Source organism: Mandrillus leucophaeus, unplaced genomic scaffold (genome assembly GCF_000951045.1).
Source record: "Mandrillus leucophaeus isolate KB7577 unplaced genomic scaffold, Mleu.le_1.0 Scaffold143, whole genome shotgun sequence".
Classification (NCBI taxonomy): domain Eukaryota; kingdom Metazoa; phylum Chordata; class Mammalia; order Primates; family Cercopithecidae; genus Mandrillus; species Mandrillus leucophaeus.
In genome coordinates, this window is record NW_012101399.1 from 5,517,377 (window position 1) to 5,543,900 (window position 26,524).

General features: G+C 35.1%; 1 protein-coding gene across 1 annotated transcript in view; it reads left to right on the plus strand.

The window, feature by feature from the left end:
- COL5A2 (collagen, type V, alpha 2) overlaps window positions 1–26,524 on the plus strand; it is a 156,133-nt gene that overhangs the window by 93,113 nt on the left and 36,496 nt on the right. Inside the window, exons 9-29 of the mRNA XM_011974261.1 lie at window positions 1,082–1,126; window positions 2,075–2,128; window positions 2,575–2,628; window positions 3,753–3,806; window positions 6,726–6,779; window positions 7,755–7,808; window positions 8,676–8,720; window positions 9,213–9,266; window positions 12,348–12,392; window positions 15,705–15,758; window positions 18,867–18,965; window positions 19,483–19,527; window positions 19,640–19,738; window positions 20,960–21,013; window positions 21,245–21,352; window positions 22,992–23,045; window positions 23,394–23,492; window positions 24,034–24,087; window positions 24,799–24,897; window positions 25,006–25,059; window positions 25,151–25,204. Coding sequence (XP_011829651.1) covers window positions 1,082–1,126; window positions 2,075–2,128; window positions 2,575–2,628; window positions 3,753–3,806; window positions 6,726–6,779; window positions 7,755–7,808; window positions 8,676–8,720; window positions 9,213–9,266; window positions 12,348–12,392; window positions 15,705–15,758; window positions 18,867–18,965; window positions 19,483–19,527; window positions 19,640–19,738; window positions 20,960–21,013; window positions 21,245–21,352; window positions 22,992–23,045; window positions 23,394–23,492; window positions 24,034–24,087; window positions 24,799–24,897; window positions 25,006–25,059; window positions 25,151–25,204 — 1,332 coding nt within the window. The remainder of the gene's footprint in view (window positions 1–1,081; window positions 1,127–2,074; window positions 2,129–2,574; window positions 2,629–3,752; window positions 3,807–6,725; window positions 6,780–7,754; window positions 7,809–8,675; window positions 8,721–9,212; window positions 9,267–12,347; window positions 12,393–15,704; window positions 15,759–18,866; window positions 18,966–19,482; window positions 19,528–19,639; window positions 19,739–20,959; window positions 21,014–21,244; window positions 21,353–22,991; window positions 23,046–23,393; window positions 23,493–24,033; window positions 24,088–24,798; window positions 24,898–25,005; window positions 25,060–25,150; window positions 25,205–26,524) is intronic.

The window sequence follows — 26,524 nt, forward strand, 5'->3', positions numbered from 1 at the left end:
TTAACACTTTTAAAACCAACTCTCCATATTTTATTGCTTATAACATAATTCAAAATAATTCCAGGTTAATAGAATTTCAGGCAATAAGAAGTGCAAAATCAGACCTCATAGATAACCACCCCTACTATCCATCCTTAAGGCCAGCATTATGAGCATTTTAAATATTATTTGTATATTTTTAAAGTTACTAGTAATATGGCATCATTTAGTGATTCTTTTGGGATTTTTTTTTGAGTTTCATGTTTTTATCCATTTGGAGTTTAAATTACATATGTAATTTTAAATGGAGCTTTTCTTACTATATGTTCCATTCAAAATAAAAATTTAAAATTTTGCCATAAGAATAAATTTGATTTTAATTTATTCTACTTTTTAAAAGTATGATATTTAAAAATAGTAATAGACATATAATAATCAATGTTCTAAAATCTCATTTTTGTTTTCTCTAATAGACTTATAATAATAAATGTTCTAAAATCGCATTTTTGTTTTCTTCCTTTTGTTATGCCTCAGTGGAACGATTTCATGTTTAAATGAGGAAAGCCTGTGTGGATAGTTTCAATCAATGTTGTGAAAGAAAGAAATCACCCAGGAAACTCAGTGCCCCAGATCATTTTCAACTCATATTTAATATAATCTAGTCATTATTGTTGACGTTTCATCTACCTTTAATTCAACTTATTTAAGTTATAAGAATTATCTGCTGTGAATCTGTAGAATTAAATAGGCAGTTTGAGAACTAACTTATGTCTGCTAAGATTTTTCTTTATTCGGATGTTCTCATTAACAGAAGCATCCATTAAACACGCAAGTGTTCTTGTTCTAAAGACAAGGGGTGTGTACAGACATATGGCTCATTTCTCTTTATAACACTGAGGGTATGTATAAAATCATCCCAAATGTTGTCCAAGCTTTAATCTTGAATTTAGCTGCCTTCCAAATGAGTGCAGATGGAGAATGTCATCATCCCCCTTTGTCAAAGCTTCACTTTTCCAGATTCTAGAGATGATTCAACATTTTTGAAATATTTGACTGAATTGTCATGAGTACTATGCAACATTTCTCCTCATTTGTTTTTAAGGGTCCTGTTGGCCCAAGGGGACCACAAGGTTTACAAGGACAGCAAGTAAGTCTCTTTATAATTAAGTTACATACTATAGGAAAAAGATACACACATATATTACATAAGGTCTCTGTGACATGACTGCTTTTGGCTGGTTTTAAAATTTTATATTGTAATGCTCACTTCAAATAGGATATATTAAAGAGTTTTTATTTAGAAATATATACAGCATGTTTTTGCAAAGTTTATTGGGATAAATTTTTATCATCTGATTTCTTTATGTGACTGACCTCCGATAACAAGATTACATGCCTTTGCGTCTGAAGAAATTCATTATGTTATGTCATGAAAATGTTCATAATTGGTTATATGCCAACTCTGAAGCTATGAAATCAGATCGTAGGAGGCAATCCCCATGTGATATTATTAGAAATAGGAATTAAGATGTTTGTTCCATGGGATCTTTAGGAAGAACGTAATGCAATATACTTTTAAAATGCCTATCAGATGCCAGTAAAATAGTGATGTAGAGCTATTTTTATTTTTTGTAGCAATTCAACAGGCATCAGAAAATAGTATTTTAAAAGAAAGAATGAAAATAACCTTTAGTTCAGTCAAGATTACCACATTGTCATTATCATGTGTGTGGAGTTTTACTTCAAGCAATCAGTGAATAGAAAAGGTAGTTGATGATGGTGATGATGATGATGTTGATGAGGAGAACTGCCACTGATTGAGCACTCACGCACTCTGTGCCAGCACTATTCTAGGTTCTTAACATACATTAATCACTTAAGCAGCCATAACAGCCCAATAAGGTAAGTACCAATATTATTCTGATTTTACACTTTAAGAAACAGTTATAGACAGATTAAGTAACTTGCCCAAAGTCACACAGCTGGAAGATGGCAGAGCCAGCTGTCTGAACAATTACACTGTATATTGAGAGAGCACAGGATTTAATATTCTATTTTTCCTTGGTTTGTATATATACTTTGTTCTCAATTGTAGGGTGGTGCAGGACCTACAGGACCTCCTGGTGAACCTGGTGATCCTGGACCAATGGTAAATGTCAAGTAAGCATGTAGACCCAGTTACATTTGGGTCCACCATTATAATGATGTCAAATACTGAGTTAATTTATCTTCCCAGGTCCTCCCTAATGTAGGAAGAAATAACAATCCAGTTTGGGAGTCCTGTTCTATGACCCGTTCTTAAGTTATATGTTTCTCGTAGCAGAATATTTAAATTCAAAGACTGATTATGATCATTAGACAGTGCTGAGTGATTTGCATTCATGCAATTACACTTTTTTTCTTGTTAAGCACATGATCTGAGGGATGCAACAAAAAATTCAAAACATTAATAAAACTGTTTTCTCTTTTTCAACAATATTTATTATTTTCATTCGTCTCAATAAAATTGTGACATTTCATTTGTCTCAATATTTTGAATTATATTATTGGTAAGTAAAGGTAAATATTCTTTTTTTCCTTTTGTTTTGTTATTAGGGTCCGATTGGTACACGTGGACCAGAGGGCCCTCCTGGTAAACCTGGGGAAGATGTAAGCTACCTTTCCTCATTTTCCAGTCAGGTTTTGAAGAGGCGAAGGAGTTACAATGTTAAAAAGAATGTTCTGTATTAATTTCCATTACATTTCCCCACCCTTTTAGCTTCCATTGAATTCAATGTAAACAGAAGAACTCAGAATAGAAGTTTACAAGTATCTAAAAGGGGCTCTTAATTTGCATAGTATTGTATTATTAGGTACTACTGTCTCTTCCTGCATTCCCTGGGTTTTTGTTAAGATTTCTCCATTAGATGCTAGGCTTGTTGTCACAGTAGCAAAAACCTTTCCTAGTGGAACCACTGAAATTATCTGAAATAAAAAATATATTGCTTTGATGGAATACATCATTATGAGGTCTTATATAAAAGGAATTTTTAAAATGTGTTAGTAGTATAGTGCCAATATGGCTCCCCAATGATGAAAAAATGATTTCTTCAATTGGATTTTTAATTAAAGTTAAGACCCAACTCCAGATTTTAACATTAAGGACGTGTAATCAGAGAACAGTGTGCAATAGCAGACTTATATTTCTAGATTCTTTTCTTAGTTGTACCAAAGTTGAGGATCAAATTATGGGTAGGCCATTAATTTCTATGTGATACTAAACCAAGTATTAATAAATATTTTCTCTTTGTGAGTCATAAGATTCATTTAAACAGGTTACATTGAATTTGGCTATAGAGCACGTATTTCTGGTAGTCCTTTCTTTTTAACCACAGGAAAGAAATGGAAAGTAGTATTTTAACAAGCAATACTTTAATTCAGTGTCATGTGATCATATAGAATTCTATAGTATATATCCTATAGCATACATGTATGTTTGTGTGTATAAATTTTGATATTCATAAAATAGTGAGCTAGATCAGACCAGGAAAATTTTCAACAATTTATTCTTCTGGATAAATTAATGAAAGTCACAGACTAACCTGATAGAATCGAGTACTATCAGGAATATAGGGAATAGAGCCTATTTTTATTTTATTTTTTTTGCACTGTTTAGAGAATTGCACATTAGCTTTCTAAAGAAGGCTGTTTTATCAGTAATTTATCATTTAGTTTCAAAGAAGAACCTTTTAATCACTTTTGCCTCCCCAATCTCCTACATTTTTTCCATAAAGGGTGAACCTGGCAGAAATGGAAATCCTGGTGAAGTGGGATTTGCAGGATCTCCGGTAAGTTTATACTCAACATAAGGCAAACTTTGAAAAATAAAGAACATTGAATTAAATTGCAATTCTCTGTATGCACATGTATCAGGCAGTAAGTAAATGGAGACAAACAAGCATTGTTTGTTTCTGTAAAAATGTGAAATGTCACAGGACATTTTGCCAGAGTGATGGCTCTGCTTTACATTGGCACCATAAATACGCCTTCTGGAGCTAGAGAAGTATATCGAATATAACATGAATACCCTCCAAACTGAGTATCAAATCCTCAGAAAATTCAGAAAAAATAGTTTGTTTTTTTCATAAAATGAGTTACCAGCTTGACCTATTTACAGTTCACACTTCAATCCTATTTTAGCTTTTTAAAATCCTTTTAGTATTTTTACTTTATATTGTCACATATGTCTAAACAATAGCTTGAAGAAAAGCTTGTTGCCTTGTTTTTTATCAACTAGGGACAATAAATTATGGACGAGATGCCTCTTTGGCTGCTCCCCAAACCGTAATTTTGGCTGAAATTCTTGATTAATGTTCTGGGTCCTAAAATCATATGACAATATACACTGATTTCCAGCCCTCCTAACACAGCTGTTTTCTTCCCCTTTGGCTCCCTAAAAGAATAGACCCCTGGCAACTACTCCACCAGAATCCAAGACCTGGCCCCTTGGCCATTCTCTGAACCCACCTGTCTCTCATCACTCAAATTGCTTTGCCAGGCCCTCTTCTAGAATGTGTTAAACTGGCCATGGGGAAAATTAGAGTATGATAAGCAAGCAAAAATCTTCCTCAAGCATTCCTACTTCTTGGGTTTCTCCTGCCCAATAGCCTAAACATTCACTCTCCTATTTATTATATTTTCTATAATTTCATTATGTTTCTACCACTCAATACAATCAACAGTACCACATTACTTTCTGTTTACTTTCTGAAAATTGATGAGGTTCAGTGCTAGGAAATGTTTTAAACAAATGAATGCTCCCTTGTCTTTTAAGGGAAATTTACAAGGCTCAAAGGATTATTTGGTTGCAAACATAAACCAGTTTCCCAACTCCCTGCTTTCTTTCCTCCTCCATCAGCCTGGGAAATAAATGCAGACAAAGGCATGAGGTTTAATCATTAGCACAGATGTCCTTTTCAACCCATCCAGGTTTGAACTTCCCAAGTCCTGCTGCACTCTTGCTCATGCTCACAGTGTGGGCCCTCCATGGGGAGGAAGGGTGCCCCGCCAGCACACCACAGATGCACTGTGCAAGCTCAGTGCAATGTGTGATTGCGCTGTAATGAAAGTCCTGGGTCAGCAGAATGAGAATTTTTTATGAGCATTAGGACATCTGGTTCATTTTCTTGTTACATTAGGGATATGTAATCACATGAGAATTTCCCTTGCAGACCATAAAAACTGAAGTTAACTAATTATTTGAAATAACATAGCTCAGCAATTCTCCTATAGGCTTAGATGGGTCTGCACTAAGTTGCCTGCTAAGGATGGAGAGGAGACAAATCTCTGTAAAATGAGGCCTTAAGTTGAAGACTTAACGGGAGTTCTTGATGTGAAATAATTCTTGAGCAGGGTTGTGTAAACAGAAGAATTAATGGGACTTCATTTGTTCAGAGAGCATGATTTGTTTTACCCCTACTGTGATAACCCTCTAAAACACTAAAGAAATAATTTTCTTTCAAGAGGTCACAGAGGAATTATTGCTTTGATTTTGTTATATGAATTTCATTCATTGAGTTCTTATTCAACCGTTTAGAAATAGTGAATGAAACCTATGATTTGCAGAGCAGAAGGATTTTGTTATCTGTGTAAGATCATGCTAGGACAAGAGAAGTTCCTTAGGAAAGGTTAAAGGACTATGAAAGTAAGAAATACTAAACCATTTCTTTATTCAGTTGTTTATCCAATGATTATTCATTGAATGTCCATTAACCAAACATAAGGCTAATTGCCAGCTATACATAAATTAACAATAATAATCAATACGTGATAATATCAATCAATGCTATCAAGGTGCTAAATATACTGGCGACAGTGGTAATGCCAATTCAATGCAAAATCAAATTAATGTAGGCCATGATAATAAGTAAATAAGTAAGTCACTAGCTTGGTATCTATTTTAAGACGGTATAAAAAAACTTTCATGCATCATTTCAAAGTAATTGTACCACTGGATTTGATTTTCTGTGGTATTTCTGTTGTTTTTTATTTAATGTGTTTAGGTGAAAGCTACATAGAATTTGCAGAAATTAATTATTTAGTCAAGAAACAAAGCATTCTCATATTTCTTGACTTTCTTTTCTGTTGGATATTTTGTTTATTCATTTAGCTTTAAAAATAATTATAAATCCACAAAGTTTCTCCTAAACAATTTATTTTAAAAATTCCTGACCACATTATAATACTATTCTTCCCATCATATTCTGCTGCCAATATTCAGAAATTCATAGAAAATAAAAACATTGGTTTGCTACAAAGGCATTTAATGTTGTACCATAAATAAAGCACAATAAAGAAAGAAAAGGATATTTTTATCTCGAATTTCTTTCCTGAATATTTTTTCTCTACCTTGGTATAGTCAATTCTCATATTGGACATATTGATTCATGCTTATATTTTGTTTTTACTAATAATTATAACACAGTGATGTCATGTGAAAAATTTTAAATGTCATTAACTCAATACCTGGTATTAATTTGTATCCTTGTATAAGTCATGTTTCCATTTCTAACAGCATATTTACTTTGCTAATATTGGTCACCCAGATATATTTTGACAGATAAAGGTATATTGCTTTTTGTTGTTCTTCTTCTTCTTAATATGTTGCTGGAAAACTGTGTACTAGCTATTTTTTGTAGAAAATGATATATTAAGGAATTTTGCATCCTTATTGACTCTAAAATGCCTTATCTATGTTTTCCTTCCAGGGAGCTCGTGGCTTTCCTGGGGCTCCTGGTCTTCCAGGTCTGAAGGGTCACCGAGTAAGTTCAATCTATTGTAATCCTCTCAGATACTGTAGTTTAGTGAATAGGCTCTGGGGAGCATTACCTTCAAAATCTTTACTAGTCAATTTGTTGATTGTCCTTAACTGTCTATGGTAGCAGTATTTATCTGTGGTTACTGAAATCATAAGTTTTTTATACATTTCCTTTGGGTTTAATTTGATTCAATAAAGAAATATATTTTGAGTTCTTACTGTGTACTGGACACTATGCTACAAAAGAGGATACAGTGATGAATGAGAAAAATCTCTGACCTGAAGCTTCAGGCTAATGGGGAATACGGATGAAAATTTAGGCAATTCCTATATAGTGGAAGAGGTGACGTGGTAGAGATAGAGAGTACTAGGTCACAGAAGGGGCCCAGTCTACCTAGACTTGGAAAGCAATAGAATGCCTTTTTTTATTACTGAAGATAATTACGATGTAACTATTATATATTGTTTACGTATGTAGAATCTATCATCTATCTAATCTATTTGTCATAATATCAAATAGTGATTTTCAATCAATATACACTGGCCTCTGTTTTGAGTAATTGAGATTTTGATTAAGATGTCTGGTCTGCTGCTATACTCATTATTAAGTATTTTGAACATTCACCTTGAATACAAATGATATTTTATAACTATATGAACTCTGTAGTTTTGTGTTTCCTCTAAAGCCACTGTAAGTTTTTTATTTGTAGCTACAGATTAAATTTCTACAAAGTCACAAATGTTTGAAGGGTGAGAACATTGCAAGCTGAAAATGTTATTTAAAGGCGAAAACTCTAATTTTCCTTGAATAAGCTTTCAGAATAGGTTGAGAATTTGAAAATATTTTAAGCAACAACTTTAAATTTGAGATTCATTTTTATAAGGCAATTTCTGCAAGCTTATTTTTGGTTCTTCTTTTATGCCTTTGAGAATTGAAAAAAAACAGGATACAAATACAAATTTATATTTTTCTTCTCAGGGACACAAAGGTCTTGAAGGCCCTAAAGGCGAAGTTGGAGCACCTGGTTCCAAGGTAATCTTATAATTATCTCACTGTAACCTCACTTTGGCTTCTTAGTTTTGCTTCAAATGTTTACACATTTTTCAGAACCATCTTAATTCAGCAGGAGAGAGGGCTATAAATAAATGGTTAGGTAAATAAACGTAATTTTTCAAAGATGAGTGGCAACGGCTTTACCATGACATGACTTAATATGCCTCCAAGAACAGCCTCCATGGCACTGGGTGTCTGCCAATGTAGGACGGGTGTTGTCTTCATATGAAGATGGCACTGTAATCTATCTTCTAAAATACAATCATTCATTTTTTGTCTTAAAAAATATCTGAAAGATTTAGATAGTTCATTAGTCCCATTATTGAGTACTCCTTTAATACCAAGACCCTCTACCCATTGTTTCTTCTCAAAATTTATTTGTATTTCTACAGGCAGAAAAAACATCAGGGAAGTATAACAGAATTTTTAGTGGAAAACATCATGACCTAATGTGGAAATCATTTGACTTTCAAATTTTTTATTTCTAAGTCTCCTAGAATAGATCTTAAGATAATATTACAATCAATTTTAGCTTTGTAAAGTTTTACTTGAGACATATCAGACATAGATAAGTCCTTTCCTGAGACTAGTTACTGCGGCTAGGTATGATAGTTTCCATCACTCTTAAGTCCCCAATATTAATTTATATATATTTATTTAAAACTATACTACTATTGCATTTGGAGAAGAAGTAATAGAACAACATTCTGAGATCCTATGTCAAAAGTACATCTTTCATATGCCCTCTTTGAAAATATGCTTTTAAAATTACACACACAGAGCAAAGTGATGTGAGTATCAGTTATAGGCTTCTCATACTGTAATGTATTCTCATTTTTGTTTTAGGGTGAAGCTGGCCCCACTGGTTCAATGGGTGCCATGGGTCCTCTGGTATGTGCTGGTTTTCTTGTTTCTTAAATTTCTAAGGTTATATTTCCTTGTCTTTTAGATTATAACAAGAGAATTTTTTAATGAAAAGTAAAAATAAATGGAGAACGTAAGTTGGCTGGTAAAATAATCTTGATTACTAGCTGATAGACAAGCACAAGAGAGTTGAGCCCTTCTAACAGCAAAGGCTTTCAACATTTCATTGTTTCTCTTACCAGTTGAATGCCCTTATTCTTTTTCTATACACAGTGATCAAATCAAGATTATTGTAGATTTAGCCCATTAAAGCCAGGTTAAGTGAAATCTATCTATGTAAGGGGTGATAGGTTATTTATCTCCAAATGGGGAGAGTTTTTCAAACCCAACATTGCCCCTGGAAATACTATTGCTTGGTGGCCAATTATCTTGAGTCTCAATTGGATTGAGTGGGGTAGTCAGACTACCCTACATTTCAAATTAGGTGCTTCAAGAGATATTTCTTCTCTATCGTCATAGGGTCCGAGGGGAATGCCAGGAGAGAGAGGGAGACTTGGGCCACAGGGTGCTCCTGTAAGTATATCTGCTTTTACTTATACTGCTGAGATGTATATTTCAATTCATTTTTAGATTTAGTTTACTGAACTTGCCTTTTAAATGAAATTAACAGTACTGGTCACCTTTTTTTTTTTTTCTTTTTCTTTTGGAATAAAGTCAGTTTTACAGAAAAGTTGAAAATAAAGTACAGAGAATTCTTGAACAACCTTCCCTTTGCTTTTAATGTTAACATACAGCCACAGTACATTTGTTGTCTACTTTAATACAAAAATTAAGAAAATAATGAATACATATAGCAGCTTGGAATATAGTCCATAGAAAAACACAAACTTGGATATACTAATAAAATTACAATAATAAGAAACATTTATCAAAACCTTATTGTATGCCAAGAATTCTTCCAAGCATTTTATTTATGTTCCTCATACTCCTAAAAGGTGGGTACTCTGAGTGCACTCTTCGAAAGAGCTGAGTCTCCTGATCACCTGTCTTTGATTCATTTTAATTATACAGATTGAGAAATACTCTTGCAGACTATTTATGTAACTTGAATCTGTATAGGAGGCATATTCTAATTATTCCTTTCACAACTCTCTGAATCAGGTCAGGCTATGCTGACTAATATTTCAAACTTATAGTTCATTACTTTACACCTACTTTGCTTTAGAGAGTTAAGGACTGTCACCTTTCCTCTATTATTTCAAGATCCGATCATCACCATTACTCTTAGCAATCCCAGGTTTACACTGTCTCTGCTATTACCTCCAGCCCATAGAGGACGACCGACTCAGAGCTACTCAACAGTACCAAATTCAAGGCCCTGATTTGGAAAGTGCAAGACCCTCTCACCAGCCCATTCTGTATCAGTTTAGTAAGCACAGTGTCCTAAGGGGATATAGAGGATATTATAGAATATAGTCAACTATTGGCTTATCCAGGCTAACATCATCTATCAATATAGTATGCTCACTTCTCTGTGCTTTCTTTTACTGTCTGCCAAGGGAGGTCTGACATTTCTGCCCCAGCATGGGCTATTGCTCTTCCCACATTTCTAAGAACTGTCTCCCATGTTAGTACTATTTCTCAGGGTTCTTACCAGGGTGTTAAATTGTAATATCATGAGACAGTGTATCCACATCATTAAAGGTTTCCAACTTTGTGTTCTGTTTTTTGATACAGTGCCTTCAGGACCAAGACCCATACATTCTTTCTCAGATCCCACCTCTACCTAATGTTTAGGTCTTATAGGTGCTTTGGTGTATGATATCTTTTTTAAAAAGTAGTAGTGCTAGTTATTGGTCTGGTGTACAGAAGTGAGGCTTAAGTTGTCTGCCAAAGTAGAAGCTTAGGTATCATCTTCAACAAGAGAGAAGTACCAACTATTCATGGGGGGAATGGGCCACTTCTCTAGGCCCAGTGACTTTAGATGGACCTGAGATTTTAAAGTTCTTTTTTTTTTCGTTTAAATTTTGAGGACAGGGTCTTACTCTGTTGCCCAGGCTACAGGGCAGTGGCACAATCATAGCTCACTGTAGCCTTGAACTCCTGGGCTCAAGTGATACTCTCATCTCAGGCTCCCAAATAGCTGGGACTACAGGCGCATACCACCATTACTGGCTAACTTTTTTTGTAGAAACGGAGTCTCACATTGTTGCCCAAGCTGGTCTAAAACTCCTGGCTTCAAGCAATCCTCCAGTCTCAGCCTCCCAAAGTGCTGGAATTACAGGCATAAGTCACCAGGCCCAGCTGAAGTTCTTCAGTGTGTTGATGCACATGTCCTAATGCCACTCCTCTCAATCCAGGACCCTGACCATGACATAACAGACTTTCTAGGTTTGAGAATTCAACCATCCCACGAGCTCTCATAGTCTTGCATTAAGCCCTGTGCTTGGCCTGTTATTCAGCTTTTTCTTCTCTCTGGTTGCAGAAGATGAGAATTTAAAAAAATGCTGCCAAGGAGTCTTGCACTGGTGATTAATCACCATCAGCCTTTTAGTGTCTTTCTCCAATAGACACAGTATACAAGACCCATGCAATTCCATCAGCTTTATAATTGTTATTTTCTTAATTCTTCTCAAATGCCCAAGATATTGCACCACTAGCCCATTCCCTTAAAATATCTCTGTTCACCATTGGTGACAATATTTGCCATTGTGCCATCGCAGCATGCCAAGGGTGATTCATACTCCGACTGTCACCAGCTGACCAGTGGGAAATCCAGCTTAAAAATCCCATTTTAGAGTTTGCTTTCTTGTAACCACTCTGGCATCAATGGTCTTAGGGTCTTAGGTCAGGTTTCCTAGGAAACAGCCTCAGGAAAGTGACTTGTATACAGTACAGGAAATTTATTGGTGAGTACTCTTAGAAACTATTTTTCAAGGAATGAACAAAAGCAGGGTTTGTCAGAGGGAGAAATTGAACTGTGTTGCAATTGCAACAGAGATCTCAGTCAACTTCAGGGGAACTATGGAGCTGAGATGGCTCTTGCAGGCTTGTCTCAAATAAGGGCCAATGCTTTGTATCCCTGCATTGACCAAGGAAAGAGTGCAGTCTTGAGAGAGCTAATTCCCTTTAGCTGAGGGCAATTCCTAGGGAATGTCTCAATAGTGAGCCATCAGCAGGTTATATTTCCAGCTGACAGGATGAATACTTCAGTACTTAAGGGAGTCCTGGGTGAAATCCACAGGATTCATTATAACTTCATTTATCTCTTTCTGTGTGTTTTATTTTCTGGACATTGCTTCTCTGAGTTAATCTGGCTATTAAGAATATTGAGGTGTTCAAATTTTCATTGTCTCTGAGTTCATATGTTAGAAGATGATACATTAAAGTAAAAAGAATCATTTTAATCAGTTTCATTTTCTCAATCTTGATTTTATTTCTTATTGCTATAAGGATAGATGCATTTATGACTACCATATCAGCCTGTGTAAATGTATTTATATTGCTATTAACTGAGTGAGGGTTATTGTCAGTTAACTTTAGTATTTATTCTTCAATTTTTAACATGGAAATTTTTTATAAAGCAAATAAATTATGAGAAAATACAGTATAAAATGTAATCTTATCCTATCTTCTCCTTTTTCTCTTAATTAGGGACAACGAGGTGCACATGGTATGCCTGGAAAACCTGGACCAATGGTGAGTTATATTACTTTCATATTAATTCATTAATTTATTCATGCATTCTTCCATTTGTATATTCAAAAACATTTACAGAGCACTCACCATGTTCCAGACACTTGGAATAAAAAGCTGATGGACACACAGTACTTCTTCAACACTGTTCTATTAAGGAACAGAGATATTAATATTGTTATGTAACATAATTGTTAACTCCATAATATAGTATACAACTTCAGGTGTGGGAACAACTTTCAAGTCAAGTCCTGAAAGATAAGTGTTTAATATATAAAATTGGCAAGAATATAACATTGTCCAGAGGATACATGGATGAGAAAACACAGTGGGCTCAGAAAGTTCTAGGAAGGCAAAATTGGATTGAGAGGCGGGAGCTAGATTATGAAGGACTATACTTACCATGTTAAATGGTTTTTGAGCTTTTTTCTATAGTAGTTAATGTGAGATCATTCAGGGATTTTAAACATAAGAACATTATGACCAGAGGATAATCTGTTGGTAATGTTTGAAGATAAAATGAAGACGGCTAAGAATAAAGAATGAGTTTGAATACCACTGGCATAATTCCAGAAAGAAATTACAAAGATGTGAACTAAACTTATTATGGTAGTAACAGAGGCCGACTGCATGTCAGTGAGCTAACAACTCTAATGGACATGGCCCAGTAGATTTCTGGTTTAAAGTGTTTGATGGATGATGTAGTTTATCTGAAATTGGAAATAAAGAGGAACAGGATACCGTTTGTGAGTTTGAGTTTAGAATGGGAATAAATAAATTCAATTTTGTGATTAGATTTGCAAGAGTGGAGCTCAGGATAGAAATTTGAATTTCAAATGTAGTTTTGGAAATTTTTAACATACAGGCAATAGATACAGCTGTGGGAGTAAAAGTGTAACATGGAATGAGAAATGATGAGGTCTCAGTGTGTACCAATATTTTGTATACTGTGCTTTTTTGTGCTTGGTATGGACAAGGCTATTGTATTTTGCTTCAGACCATCTTGCAGTATTTCATAGGTAATCCTCTGTAACTATGAACCTTTAATTCACGCTTGAAGATGGAAATCTGGACACTTATTTAACTATTGCAAATTAGCTAAATAACTAGCTCTAGATCATGAAGAGCTGTACTTACACACTTAAAGGACTTTTGAGTTATTTTCTATTGTAAATAATGTGAGATCATTCAGAGATTTTAAACATAGGAACTTTATGACCAGAAAGATCATCTCCTGGTAATGTGGATGATGAAATGAAGATGGCTAAGGCTAAAGAATCATCTGTAAATTATAAACAAAGAATGAATTATAAATTATAAACAAAGGCAAATATTTTAAATTTGACACATTTCAAACATATGCCCTTTTTTAAATTCCCTTACTTGCAATAGTTCTCCCATGTGAATAGCCTCAATTGCTGCTCATTAACTGCTGAGTTACCCAGAGGTACAAAGGATCCTAAGAGATGTGTGGAGCTGAAGTAGATTTTAGTTGAAACAGTGCTGTGGATCAAGGTCTCTACTACTATTCTGTCAAGGACACTTAAATTATATCTTTACAAGCAAAATAAAACTAATTTAATTTTTAAAAAGAGCTTCAAGACATAAAGTTATTTTCTGAACTTTAGAGCAATTTATTATACATATGCTTTTCCCATCAATTATGTGATTTTAATAGCGGTGCCCTGACTTTTAAAGGGAAGATATAATGGTATCTAGAATAAATTATTTCATATATGATTAACACTGGTTGCTAGTAAAATGTACATACTTATATTGTAAGCGTCATGTAGTAAACTTCATCTGTTCATCATGAAATTAGTGGTTCTCAACTTTGGCTGTACATTAGAATTACCTGGAAACTTAAAAATATTGATGTCCAATCCAATTAAAATGTAATCTCTAGAGGTAGACTCAGAAATCAGTATTTTTTAAAGCTCTACAGATGATTCCATAGGGTCATTAATGTGGATAGCTGCTGCAGGAAACCAAAAAGTGGTGTTTTATAATAGCACAAATATATTTATAGAATGTTATCTATAGTCATTTTTTAATGTAGTAATTGAGCACAAAGTTGCTACTGAAAATGCTCCTAAATAAATAGTCCGTGGAACAATTTTAATTTACTCCAATAGGAAAAGTTGAGTCAAGCTCTACAAGGTAAATTATGCTAACAAAACACCAAGGAAAGAAAATATTATGAAGGAAAGAGAGAAGGTATTGTAGGAAATATTCATGGTCAACATGGGCCAAGACTGAATGATCATAAAAGAAAAAAATTTAAAGCTATTAGCCAAAAGTAAAGTATAATTATAGTAATTGAAATCATTTGCCCCAGGGATCTTTTCTTCCTGTTTCTCTAAGTAGGAAACAAAACATAGAATGAAAAAATAAGTATACTTTGAAAGGGCTTTTATTAATTCAAAACTGATGGGATTAAAGTACAGTCCTTAAAGAGTCAGAATAATCTGTACTAGAATTCCTCTTATACTCACTTCTTTTAAATTTAGTCTTTTAATCAATGGCTTAAATTCTATGCATGCCTTTCCAAATGGAGGGTAATATAAATATCCACTTGTTATTGCCTGAAAAACCTCTCTAAAATATCCAGAATTTTTTTTTTTTTTTTTTTTTTTTTTTTTTGAGATGGAGTCTCACTCTAGGTTGGAGTGCAATGGCGCAATCACAGCTCACTGCAGCCTCCACCTTCCAGGTTCCAGCAATTCTCCTACCTCAGCCTCCCAAGTAGCCAGGATTATAGGCACCCGCCATCACACCTAGCTAATTTTTGTATTTTTAGTAGAGACTGGGTTTCACCACATTGGCCAGGCTGGTCTCCAGCTCCTGACCTCAGGTGATCTGCCTGCCTTGGCCTCCCAAAGTGCTGGGATTACAGGCATGAGCCACCACGCCTGGCCTCCAAGTGGTTCTTAAGCATCATTTTTATAGAACGAAGTACTAGATTTTGATATAAAATGTAACTTTCTAAAAACTATATTATTTGATTAACACAAAGAAAGTACATCTCTCAAGAGGCAATTGTTTGAAACACTTTATGTTTGTGATTGATTTAATCCTATATGCTATTTGAGTAATCCAATTATATTTAATACCTTGGATATGTCTTTTAGCATTACTTTAGATTGATGTTGAAAGGTACTTATAATGAAATTAGACTATTATCTTTGTAATTTTAAAGTGAAAGGCAGGTTATTCTTATGTGACAAATACAAAATGACACCAAAGACTTTAAAATGACCTAATTAGATACTAATTAAATACATGTCTGATTACTTCTCTGGTTTCTTTTAATAGGGTCCTCTTGGGATACCAGGCTCTTCTGGTTTTCCAGGAAATCCTGGAATGAAGGTAAGATGTTAATGTTAATATACAGTATTTAACTCTACATGATTACATGAGCCCCAAAGTGAAGAATGACATTTAATTAATTGAAAAGTGTGGAAGTTACTTTTAACTAAGGAAAGAGCCTAGAGTATGCCCTTTGTTCATTATTACATGGAAAAAGATAAATGAAAAAATAAAATTAACTGTATAAGTATAATTAAAGGAGAATCACTTATAATTGTACCCTTATAATATCAATGAACCTGATGTGTTAGGACTCTAATGCCAGACAATCAAAACAGCTCTAAGGAATAGGAGCTTTAAACTGAATTGGAACTCTATTCTCTATTCTTGAACAGAGTACTTGGAAGTAATAAACAGCAGAAAGTTCCAAACAATAGTAGGTTAAAATAAATTAGATGCTGTCAAAAGGCTGTTCTTTCACCTAACATTTGTTATCACTCGGCACTCCCCCAGACCCCCAACCCAATTCTATGCAGCCATTAAAGGAGTGGGCTTGAAGAATATTTGGCTCTCTATGTAGGAATGATTAAAGTATTCTGTGGGATGACTTACATTTGTAGTGCGTCACAATTGGTTCTTTCAGTACTTTCAGATAAATTCAAGGATGACAGTAGAAGGACATTAGGATTACATTAGATAAACTGGTGAATTAATTTAGAATACCTCTTTCAAGTCATAAGCAATATAACACATCTGATTCCCCCCGATGCCGTGTTTCCCTTTGGCAATGACTTTCTTCATCCTGAAGAGATTATGCACAAGATTATGCTGTACAAAAATGACTGCGGTCACAGACAGTCACCTGGCCCCTCCAAACCTTGTTTTCTCATGGAATTTTGTTGAGGATTAAGTGACATCATCTACATAAACCCATCACGTAGAGCCTGATGCAGAGGACACCCTAAATGTAGGTTCATGCTTCTTATTAGTTGTGCTACTCAAATTGGATTTGAAGAAAAATGTCTGTAGCTGACATTTCAGATATTCCTTGAAAATGTGAGGATCACCAAGTCAAATTATTCTTTAGGCTCTCTCTAATGACATATTCAAACACGGTGCTATGGGGATGCTGCTGCTTGAAAACAGTGCCTTAATTCCTTTCCCCGTGTTCACTGAGAACTCAGTGTAAACTCAAGTGGGTGGGATCTTCTTGGGTCTCCTCTGAATCTGATCTTCTCCCTGAAGTCCTAATAATGTTACTACCACAGACTCTGGCCCAGACTCTCTGTATAACCCTGTCAAAACATGCAAAATCCCTTCCCTCTTTTTGTGAGACCCTCTGGCCCCAAACTGAGTTCTGGTTAAGGAAATATTCTCAGATCTATGAATTAGCAGAAAGAGGTTTATACTCCAACTTTCATGGGATTTACTTTAACTTCACTAGCAATCATTGTTTACACAACCCAACCATTCACTCTGGTTACTTCTCTCTCCTCCTGGGTGTTTGTGGTACTGGTTGTTGGCTACTGAAAACTGCTTAATAAAACTCAAACATCTAGCAAAACTGTTTCTGTTAGAAATTTTCTGTCTTTTCCTTCCTGCTTCTCTCCACCATAAAATTCCTGGATCTTTGTTTTTGGACAGGGTCCTGCTTTTCCTACAAAGTTCTGCCATGGTCTCTGCTCTCTGACTAAAGAATAAACTTCTAAATCCAGTTCTTTGCATTTCAATGAAGTGAAACAGAGATTCAATATGCTTTACTGATACTGATGAGATTCCTAAGGCTTAGAATTTTGGTTTTCCAGGCCCCTTTATGATTAGATCCATATAGGTACATAATAAGCAAGATAAAATACAGAAGCCAAGTGAAGTTTGAATTTCAGACAAGCAAAGAATACATGTGTAGTATACGTATGTCCCAAATATTGCATGAGAAAAACTTATGCTAAAAGTTATTGTTTATATGAATTAAAACTCAACTAGGCATTTTTATTTGCCAGCTGGACTCACTATCTTGGCTTGAAATAAAGGGAGCTATTAAGTTACCTTAACCACTTCACTCTGCTTTTAATGTTGCATTTTAAAAAATATCTTTTAATTCTTATCAAAGAAGTGTTGTTTCTTTGGTTTAAAAATAGATGGTATTTTGCTTATAAGGTTGCCAAAAATTAAGTTGATTAGACATTTGTAGTCCAGATGTTTTTCACTTTACTGATAAATGCTTTCTTGAAGGTCAGTGGAATTGAATTTTACAACTGAAATCTTATACTCTGAAATATGATTTGTTATATTGCTTATATAGCAAGGAAACAATTTCTTGTTCTGTAATGATGGTATGAAATTTTACATAGACGTTTTACAGTGAGTCTCACAAATTTGGAAAACTATTGTCTGAATCTTGCAGCACATTTTAGTTGATATTAAGTTGCTTTATAAATATTGGAAAATAATATGATTTATCCTCTAATGATTGCATGAAGCTTTAATTGTGTAGTAAATTTCTAGACTTGAAATGTCTAGCTTTACCTTGAACAGAAACAACCCCTTTAAATACAGTGGGTCGGTCAGGTTTTCTCCCTCATTTGATTTGTGTTAAAGAGTCTGAATGTATACACTATTTATACAGAAATGGGCTTGAATAACCTGAGCATTTATGGAAGAACATATTAAAAGTAAACCATGCAGATTTAAGAATATCTGTTCTTTGATAAATATCTTAAATAAAAAACATTTAAGAATATCTTATTCTTTGAGTAACTCGGTGTGCCTGAGGTGTAGGTTTCTAGTTTTTCTTTATGAACTTAGATTATCTTAACTGTTTAATATGTAGTAAGTGTAAATTCTGACAGATGTGGTAAGAAAAATTCCAGATTTTGTGGAGGTTCAGAGGAGAGGGAACTTAAGCTAACCCTGGTGTAGGATTTCTCTAACTGGAGATTGGATATGGAGAATATTCCTAGTGAAGAGGCCACCAGCATCATCCCTTAAGAAGGAAATGGGAAAGTGAGTGCACTCCTTAAGCTTGGTTGGGCACATATCTCTTATAATCCTCTTTGGCCTCTTTAAATATTTCGGTTTCAAATGTAAAATTCCAAATAAGCAGTCAACTTTGTACAATGCCACTCTTGTATTTTTCTTAAATTAACATTTCCCTTTGCACCCTTTTAGGGAGAAGCAGGTCCTACAGGGGCGCGAGGCCCTGAAGGTCCTCAGGGGCAGAGAGGTGAAACTGGGCCCCCAGGTCCAGTTGGCTCTCCAGGTCTTCCTGTAAGTTTGTGGCATATCTAAGAACCAGCCCAGAAAGCTGGACATTTCTTGTAACATCAGAACAAATTCAACCTATTTTTTTTTATTGATACATAACATTTATACATATTTAGGGGGATACCTGTAATGTTTTGTTATATGCCTAAGATGTGTAATAATCAAGTCAGGGTATTTAAGATATCCATCCCATTGAGCATATATCACTTCTATGTGTTGGGAACATTTTAAGTCCTCTTTTTCTAGCTATTTTGCAATATAAAATTTAATATATTCTCTGAATTCTGAATGAGTGCTTACAACTGTGAAAAAATGTGTTTCCCTTGTCAACTCTGTAAGTTTTACCTATTTTATATAAAAGAGAATTAGTCAAAAAAGTAATTTTTATGATATAATGGTGGCTGATGTTTAAAAAATGCTTCTACTTCCTTTTTGAAGATGGCTGGACATCTGTCTACTACCACATTTGTATCTAGATATTGCTTAATATTTCATTATATACTTTTAATGTACCTTTTAGGGTGCAATAGGAACTGATGGTACTCCTGGTGCCAAAGGCCCAACGGTGAGTAATGCATTTATGCCATGTGAAGCTCAAATGGACATGATTCTTTAGACATTGGTCCCAGACTGTTACCTGTGTCTCTACTTATCACATCACTCTTGCTGTTTAATAGGGCTCTCCGGGTACCTCTGGTCCTCCTGGCTCGGCAGGGCCTCCTGGATCTCCAGGACCTCAGGGTAGCACTGGTCCTCAGGGAATTCGAGGCCAACCGGTAATGACCTTTGAAAGAACTGTCATCCTTTAGTGTAATGTAACTACCAAGAGTAATAACATGTAATGTGATGCAATGAAACATAGATAATGTGACTTACCCAAATGAGGGAAGATGGGAGTCTTTGTGAAAGCCAAATATTGTGGTACAATGTAGATGTTTAAATTCTAAGTGGGAACATTATTGCAGTATGTTAAATTTTAGTGTTCTTTTATTTAAAATAATAAGGTTATAACTTTATGGTTCACCTCATAGACTTTTATGAGTAATTGAATAATAAATACTATAAAAATATTATGCAAGCCAGTGTGAGGAAGTATAGAGCTTCAACAGGAATTTATAATGACAATTTGGCTAAAAATTGGTTCAGCAACTATTTCTTGAGAGTTATTCGTAAAGACTGATTCAAGTATATTAATCAGACTGAATGTCAGATTAAATGTTTTAATATTTTACAGAAATTATTTATTAGAAAAATATTTTGATGAACCCATAATAAAGCAACTGAGAAGTTGTGCTTAATAGCTTTTAGCTTGATGTATAAAAATAAATATTTAAACAAATATTTTCAATTCTGTTCCAAGTAATGTGGTCATGCTGATAAATTCTCTTTAAGTGCTGGTGACAGATTTATTAAAACATGAATGTTGCTAGTGTCACATTTGATTTTACCAAGTTTTGAATTTTGTAATCCGGTTCTTACAACCTAAATTACAGTTGGTATTTAAAGACACACCTATAGAAAAACCCTCGAACACTCTAAGAGTGAAATGCCCTATTTGAAGTTGCTAAATTCTCAATAAATATAGCATAAATATAAAATTATTTTGATTCTGGGTAAACAGTTTCACATCCTAAAATACAGCCTAAATATATTTATCTATAGAAGTTATTGATAGTTCCAATTTTAATTTTCAAATTTGAGTAATAACTCAATAATTCTATTTATTCTACTACACGTGATAAAAAACATAATTAAAAAAATAAATATCTTAAAGACCACTATAAATTAAACAGCTACCAAATTATACTGAATTTTATGAAAATTTACACATATTAACATATTCACATACATTCATTTAGAAATGGTTATATTATACTACTGATGCAAAGCAGACTCAACTGGAGAGAATTTTTAAAACCCATTTACTGTAACTAATTTGAGCAGATTGGACTAGCAAAATGTCCTGGTTCTTACAAATATCAATATATTTTTTTCAGGGTGATCCAGGAGTTCCAGGTTTCAAAGGAGAAGCTGGCCCAAAAGGGGAACCAGTAAGGTTTCATTGTTTTAATGATAAGAAGAACATAGTATTGTCTAGAAGTGTACAGCTCAAAATGCTCAGGGGTTTAAAATAATAATGAGAATTATAATAGCTTGAGATGAAAATATCTCATCGTTCCATATACTTTAAAATTTGTGACTGACTTCGTTAAAGGAGACTTCCAACTATAATTCACTGGTTGAATGGGTCTTTCTGGTAACTGTCCTTCTGTTTTTAACAGGGGCCACATGGTATTCAGGGTCCGATAGGCCCACCTGGTGAAGAAGGCAAAAGAGGTCCCAGAGGTGACCCAGGAACAGTTGGTCCTCCAGGGCCAGTGGGAGAAAGGGTAAATTTGAATAATACAACACATTCTTATAGTTGTGAGGGAATTATGTGAGTAAGTCTAAGAATAGTAAGGAAAACTAGAGGAGTTAAGAGAAATGCTTGCAGGTTCCTTGCACAGTTCAGTACAGTTATGTGCAAATAGAAAGAGCCAACTGATGGCTGGGCGCTGTGGCTCACGCCTGTAATCCCAGCACTTTGGGAGGCTGAGGCGGGCAGATCATGAGGTCAGGAGATCAAGACCATCCTGGCTAACACGGTGAAACCCCGTCTCTACTAAAAATACAAAAAATGAGCCGGGCGTCGTGGCGGGCACCTGTAGACCCAGCTACTTGGGAGGCTGAGGCAGGAGAATAGCATGAACCCAGGAGGCGGAGCTTGCAGCGAGCCAAGATCCCGCCACTGCACTACAGCCTGGGCGACAGAGCAAGACTCTGTCTCAAAAAAAAAAAAAAAAAAAAAAAAAGAGACAACTTACTAATCATTATTCGTTTATTCAACTAATATTGGTTATATCACTACTCTATGCCAATTTGAGCCATCTGTGCTTGGAATTGTATCAGTGAACAAGAAGGTTATGATCCTAGTCCTCATGTGGAGACTAGTAAATAGTTGTTTATTCTAGTGGAGAGGTAAACAATAAACAAGTCAACGGGTAAATAAAAATGTATGTACACACTTTAAAAAGTGCCATACACACACTAAATAAAGGCATGACACGTTGGAGAGTAACTACACATGTATGTCAGTGTTGTAATGTTAGATTCAGTGGTTAGGAAACAGGATCCTCTGAGAAGATAGCATTTTATCTGAGACCTGAAGATGACTTTAAGCCAGTAGAAAACTTGGAAGAAAGAACATTCTTAGCAGAGGAAAAAGCAAATGCAAAGCTAGAAGGGCAGAAAGGACCTGGTGATTTTAAAGACTAGAAGAGGTAGCTGTGACTGGAGCATAGTGAGACAGGTCTGAAAAGAAGAACAATAATCTCACATTTATCTAGAGCTTTGGAGAATGCAAAAGGTTTCACAAAAATCTCATTAATGAATGTTATTGTTGACATTTTAATTGCTATAGATGGTACCTTTGCCTCTCATCACTAGCTATGTTTCCTCTGTTTAATTTTACAATGAATTGTTAGAATATTTCCTTCCTTCCTTTTTTTTTTTTTTCCCCCTGACAGAGTCTTGCTCTGTTGCCCAGGCTGGAGTGCAGTGACACCATCTTGGCTCACTGCAACCTCTGCCTCCCAGGTTCAAGAAATTCTTGTGCCTCAACCTCTTGAGTAGCTGAGATACAGGTACCTGCCACTATACCCAGCTAATTTTTGTATTTTTAGTAGAGACAGGTTTTCACCATGTTGGCCAGGCTGGTCTTGAACTCCTGACCTCAGGTGATCTGCCTGTCTTGGCCTCCCAAAGTGCAGAATATTTCTTGATTTGAAGAATTATTTGGCTCAGTACTTATATATTCTTCAAAATTTTAAATTTTTTCCATCGAGTCAGATTTTTCTCATGCATATCTGTAACCATGTTGGCTTGATCATGGCTCCTAAAACTTTATAGTACTAAGAATAAAAATCATCTATTCATTACATATGCAAAAATATCAATGACAATTAAGAATCACATTTTGGTCATTTGTAGGGTGCTCCTGGCAATCGTGGTTTTCCAGGCTCTGATGGTTTACCTGGGCCAAAGGTGAGGTTACCCTGTCAACGTTGATACTTACGTGGGGGGTGCTCCAGAAGATGCCATTTTTCAGCACGGTGATCTAGCTATGACCTGCATGGGCTCAGATCCAGAAAGGAGATGGATACAGATATCAGGCCTAACCCCAATTCTCTCTTGTGTAATTCCTGTATTAAGAGGCATAGGGGAGAAGGATGCTAGTTGGAGGAATGTGGTGACAAAATTTTGTATGTTATATTAGTTCCTTGATTTGGATGTTATATTAGTGCCTTGATTTGTAAAACAGTAATTTTACTTTGGCTTGCTTTTGTTTTTCTATACTCTTTTTCTTCATGCATCTGCTTTGCCTCGGTACAGGGTGCTCAAGGAGAACGGGGTCCTGTAGGTTCTTCAGGACCCAAAGGAAGCCAGGGAGATCCAGGACGTCCAGGCGAACCTGGGCTTCCAGGTGCTCGGGTAAGAATGTAGCAAGTGTTTGCTACATCAGTGGGGAAAAGTGCCCCTGGGCATGCATTGAAAGGGTTTTTGTTTGTTTGTTTTTAAATTTAGTTTGTTTTTACAGTTTAGAACATTTCTTTGTTTTTATGGTTTTGATCCAATTCATTATTTTAAAAAGTACTGATTTGTTATTTTTATCATATATAGAAAACACGGTAACTTCTCGTCTCTCTTTCTCAAAGGAGTATGTATTAATAGCTTTATCACTTGGCATGAGAAAAAAATTCTGTTTGTCAAATTTTATAACTTTACTTGTTAGCAAGTAAAGAATTTATAAATATTTGTAAATATACTTTTATAGCAATATAGCAAGTAAAGTAATTTTGGCAGAGAAATTCTGACAAATTTTATTTTAACAATACAGCACTTAAAAATTTACTTGATTTACAGAACTGTCATTCTATTCAGTTGACAAAAAAGCAACACTAGTTTTACTCTTAAGAATCTTTACTTCAGCTGCAGGTCAGCAACAAACTGACAGTTGCTTTTTTATTTTCAGGGTTTGACAGGAAATCCTGGTGTTCAAGGTCCTGAAGGAAAACTTGGGCCTTTGGTAAGTAATTTAAACAGAAGTCCACAACCACTAATATTTCTCAATAGACATGCAACTTAAATGATATTTATTTGTGGTTAATGCTTTTGATTATGTGGATGCTGGTCATATTGACATACTTAAAACACCTTCTGGAAGCATATTCTTCGTATCTGTTTCCAAGTTGACAAAAATGTAGATTAAATTTTACTAAGATAAATGTTTGAGATTGAAATTGCTTCCCTACCTGACATCAGTGAAAAAGTTAAAATGATACAGTTTTTAATACTGGTGAAATTTGTCTATTAGCAATATTCTCATTTTTGATATTCTTTTAATTTTATTTAAGAGATAAGTAGTATGAATTTTGACAACTTATATATTCTAAGATCTTCCCTTATCCTGCAATGCAAAATACAAGTCCTGAATTTTCATTACCACAAACCAGAGTAAATGAAAGAAGAAAGATTTCCCCTATTAATATGATTGTCAGGAGACATGATGAGGAAGCCTATGTCTAGAATAAGAATAAAATATCTCTTCTAGTTACTTAAAATACTTCAGTGTTTTTTTTTAAAAACCCATTCAACCGTCCTGATCCTTTAACATGAAAATTCAAGATAATTTAAAATTTATGTAACATCATAGTAAGCAAATGCAAGTGACACTTTGGATGATGGGATATTTAGAAAAACTTACATGAAACTTACATGACTCCTGTTAATTCCATAGGGTGCTCCAGGGGAAGATGGCCGTCCAGGTCCTCCAGGATCCATAGGAATCAGAGGGCAGCCTGGGAGCATGGGTCTTCCAGGCCCCAAAGGTAGCAGTGTGAGTACAGTGTATAATATGTTTGCCACCTCATCATGATCCTCATTTGGAGGAGGTATGTTTTTGACAAATTGATGGAATTTTACAAAAGTTTCATTTATTCTTCAGGGTGACCCTGGGAAACCTGGAGAAGCAGGAAATGCTGGAGTTCCTGGGCAGAGGGTAAATATACATTTTCTGCTAAAGAAAAATAATATAAGGACTATTTAAATTCTCATGGACTCACCTCACAAATATCTGTGTGTGATACTAGGGAGCTCCTGGAAAAGATGGTGAAGTTGGTCCTTCTGGTCCCGTGGGCCCGCCGGTATGTGATTTTGTGTGTGTGTGTGTGTGTGAGAGAATATAAACACATTGCATTTTTCAATGATGTTTATTCAAGACTTATGCATAAGTTTCAGGGAAAGTGAGTAAGAATGTATGGGAATGAAGAATTTCTGTTATACCTTCCCTTTTGATTTCTGTAATATAGTGTCTTCTGCCTTTTTAAATATAATGATTAATCTTTTTTCTTTTCTTTGTTTTTTTTTTTGAGATGGAGACTGGCTCTGTCCCCAGGCTGCAGTGCAGTGGCGCGATCTCGACTCACTGCAAGCTCCGCCTCCCAGGTTCAAGTCATTCTCCTGTCTCAGCCTCCCTAGTAGCTGGGACTACAGGTGCCTGCCACCACGCACGGCTAATTTTTTGTATTTTTAGTAGAGATGGGGTTTCACTGTGTTATCCAGGATGGTCTTGATTTCTTGACCTCGTGATCCACCTGCCTCGGCCTCCCAAAATGTTGGGATTACAGGCGTGAGCCACTGCACCTGGCCATGATTAATCTTCTTGCTTTAAACTTCTTTAAAAGTCTGACTGCAAAGGTTTTTATATGTCACAGTCAAAGAGTATATCAACTGAGGAAAATAGTGTGTAGCAAATATTTTATAAAATATTTTATTTAAAATATTTAAATACTTAATTATCTACCTTCTCTCAATAATGCATCTCATAAAAATTTATTTAAGGCTGGGCATGGTGGCTGATGCCTGTAATCCCAGCACTTTGGGAGGCCAAGGTGGGTGGATTACCTGAGGCCAGGAGTTCAAGACCAGCCTGGCCAACATGGTGAAACCCCGTCTCTACTAAAAATACAAAAATTATCCAGGCATGGTGGCGTGTGCCTGTAATCCTAGCTACTCTGGAGGCTGAGGTGGGAGAATCACTTGAACTCGGGAGGCGGAGGTTGCAGTGAACTGAGATCACACCACTGCACTCCAGCCTGGGCAGCAGAGCAAGACTCCGTCTCAAAAAAAAATAAAAATAAAAAATAAAAAAATAAGGTGTTTTTTAGGAGGTAAAAGGAATAATATTCTTTGAGGTCTATTTTCATTTTGGCATTTTAAAATGAAGTGTTTATCAGAAGTATTTTGGCATATTTATTTGTTTTGGGGTGGGGCAGTTTAAATATCTTTCTAAAATGTTAGCTTTGCTTTCTTTAGTCATTCTGGTTTTGAAGTCTTGATAAATAATTCTTAAGACATTCAGAAATAACTATAATAAAAATATTTTGTTTTTAGATTAGATATACAAAAGTAATGGATTTTCCTATATTCAATCCAATTTTCCCATAAGTTTACAATTGGCTCCA